Source organism: Trematomus bernacchii, unplaced genomic scaffold, assembly GCF_902827165.1.
Source record: "Trematomus bernacchii unplaced genomic scaffold, fTreBer1.1, whole genome shotgun sequence".
Lineage (NCBI taxonomy): Eukaryota > Metazoa > Chordata > Actinopteri > Perciformes > Nototheniidae > Trematomus > Trematomus bernacchii.
Window position 1 is genome coordinate 2,117,851 of NW_022987588.1, and position 3,327 is coordinate 2,121,177.

The window sequence follows — 3,327 nt, forward strand, 5'->3', positions numbered from 1 at the left end:
AATAAAATGTGCTTTCATGACTGGAAAGGAGGAAATATTTTACAAACAGCTCGTCATCGCGATACATTAAATGTCCAGGTCTACTGGCTACAAAGAAGAAATCGACTTCAATAATTTAAGACTTAGAAGTGTAACCCTGTGATAAAATAAAGCAAATACACGACGCCACAGAAAGTACTCAAATTGGCTAAGGGCCTATATTCACAGTTTCGTTGAAATTGAGGATAAACGTCCAATGCAACTAAAGCATCAAACTGAATATGAGAGAACATGAAACACAGCTAACCACAGTTACATGCAGGCTCACGAAAAGGTGAGATTTGAGGTCAGTTCACGGATGCGGTTTTCTCTGTTCATTTTCTTCAGCTTCATCCTGCGGTTCTGAAACCAGATCTTGACCTGCCTGTCGGTCAGGTTGACGCCCCTGCTGATCTCTAGGCGGCGCTCTCGGGTCAGATACATGTTGAAGAGAAACTCCTTCTCCAACTCCAAGGTCTGGTGCTTTGTGTAGGGACATCTTTTCTTTCTTCCACTTTTTGCAGTTAACCAGTTGCTTGTTGGAGGGGCACTCTTGCAATCTGTAGAGATTAAAAACCAGTTAGTGATTTATTTTGAACAAAGTCTCACCTGCTAATTTTGATTTTACCTCTGGGAAATAACAGACAATATACATGTTTTCCCAGAAAAAGATAATCAAATAAAATTTCTTTCCAATTGAAATGGAAATTAAATTATCACTTTTGATTGTGATCAAACCACACTGACCTCATCTTTATAAAGCTTTAAACATGTGCAGAACATCTGTTTAATTACATCAATGCTTCAAATGCATTAACACTTGATAACATTGTTACAATCATCAATTTTAAAGATAATTTCTAACAGTGTTATGGTTATCTTCTAACTAAAGTCACAGACTCATCTATCTAGAATTACACAGATGCAAATGCACCAATTTTATAGTTTCCACGAGTAAAGACATTTTGCAATAATGCAAACATTTAAACTATTCTTAGATTATTTTTTTTGCTTTTAAATCAGTGCAACATGCAGAACATAAAGCAACACAATAGGAAAACGTTTTTTTTAAGTGCACATTAGAATTTCAATAGGAGGAAAGACTGACACACAGTCTGCATGCTGCATGGTAAAACCATTCTCTGTTGCCCATTACTGCAACCTGAGAAAGACTCTCATTAAACATTACGACTTTAGGGTTGTTTGTGTTTTATACTTGGTTTTATGATGCTGAAGCCTTCACTGCAGCGCCACAAGATAAAAGCTTTACTGTAGCCAACCCACCTTTCCCTTCTTTTAGCAGCTCAGGGCTGGACACTGGGGCTTCCATGGAGCAGTTTTTCTCCCCGGAGCTGGACCTTGGATCCGGGCTGTCTGCGGGGACCGGGGTCCTTGAGGTCTCGGGGTTTTGCGGTACACCCTCACTTTTCTTTTTCTCCTCTGCAAAATTTGAAGGCGCGGAGGAGGACTGCGGTTTCGGGGTGACCCGGCTGAGCTGCACCAGTGTTGGGTTTGGACTCGGCGGCTCATGGCAGTAGTTTTCCGGATGTTTCCCATTCGCATAAGTTTGGCTCAGTCTGAAATAGCCCGGCACCGGGATCTCGGGACCATCGACAGGACAAGACTGGGAAATAACGTTAGAATATGCAGGGACCTCTGTCGAGCTGACTTTTTGCACTCTCTTTTCCGAGTACATGCAGCAGTTACTCTCTTCCTTTATGCTCTGTGAAAATGTGCAGTTTGACATCTGAGTGGACGGCTCTAATCTGCAGGGTCTGTTCGGATCAGTCCAGTTATCTATTTGAGGTATGTACGAGTGGACATTCATGCCCATATTTTGGTGGTTGACTTCCCCTCTTTTGCCGAAAGACGGCAAGAGTCCACAGGTTTGCATTCCGTAAGTTCCCATTTCTGAGCCAGACGGCATGTACATGTTGCTGCTGGAGTAAAAGCTGTCCGACCTGCAAGCACCTAATAAAGAGTCCACTAGAAAGGTGTTTGCCGCAGGAGAGCTACTGGGAAAGGACATTTTGGGGGGTTAAGTTCTTAGAGGAGAGAGATGTCCTTTGTAAGATGACATATCTAGGAAAAACAATCTCCGTGTAAGTCAGGATGCCTCCCGACCACATGACAAGCCCACCAATGAGATTTGAAAATGGCCTTGAGACGCAGCCTCCTCTCCCTGCACACACGCTCTGCTGCAGATCAGACGTGGTCAACAGCGACCCCTACTACACGGACTTGAAATTGGTTTGCAGACTTAACAGTGGCTGTTCAACCAAAACTGAAACAATCACATCTTTTAAAAATGCAATTTGCGATCAGAAAATAGTCCACTTTCATGTAAATGTTACGTGTGCAATCTATCTATGAAATGTTTTCAATGAGATAAATACTTGAAAAGGATATATGCTTCTTTGTGGTAGAGCCAGAGGGAAATGAATGCATGTGTACGTGTAAAATGCTGCCTATATGCCGCATAGAAGAGGTTTTTTTTTTTAAATAATATAACCATTTCTAATTGAATGCCTTCTTTATTCATATAAACCATACACACCAACAACACAGTCCACATTAACCGTGTATGAAAAACACATGTTTTACTGTCTGAATTATAATAATAATCGATACAAAAATAAAGATTGCAATTTGATAATAACACTGTTTGCTCTGTCATTCCTTCATTCTTTCAGGGTTTGGGGTTGTTCACACATTCACTTTCCTGATTAATTTATCTGATTAATAGCACATAACTATTCAATTTAATGACAAAGACCATTGCATTTCTTGCAGCAAATCAGCAGAAATTAAGGTACAATGGGTATGCCATTCCCTTATTAGAATTAATTAACTAAAATAGCTCTTTTTGCATCATCATATCTTTGCAATGCGGTACCTTTCCTAAATTTCCCTTAAAACGAATAGAAAACTGTCCTTTGTTGTTTACACAGATATTTAGCAACATTTCTGTGTTTGCATTTTTTTTTATACAGGTATTTCCGATGTTGAAAATAAAACCTGGCGGTGCACAGTCTGGGGATTATTTTGCTCAGGGGTCCATTGTTTGTGTCTTTAAGGAAGGCAAATGTGTGCAAGACAAACATAGTGCCAGGTAAACTAAAGGAACAAATAAAACCACTTGGTACTCGAAAATATCCACCGACCGAGAATCTGAAGTCAGGCCACAATTATTGCAACGATCCTACAGGTCTGTATAAAACACAGTAAATACAGCATGAAATAATTATATCTTTGGTATTTATGCAACAAGTTTCTAATCCTACAACTTTTTTTGAAAGGCTATTTATA

The 3,327-nt window shown here is 39.9% G+C and overlaps 1 protein-coding gene across 1 annotated transcript; it reads right to left on the reverse strand.

Moving 5' to 3' along the window:
* Window positions 1-2,047, reverse strand: hoxd10a (homeobox D10a). Its single transcript, XM_034128843.1, has 2 exons — window positions 1,303-2,047; window positions 1-578 (listed from the first exon to the last, which is right to left on the reverse strand). Exons 1-2 carry the CDS (start codon window positions 2,045-2,047, stop codon window positions 304-306), a joined length of 1,020 nt encoding a protein of 339 aa, XP_033984734.1. The 3' UTR covers window positions 1-303.
* Between the last annotated feature and the right edge of the window lie 1,280 nt (window positions 2,048-3,327).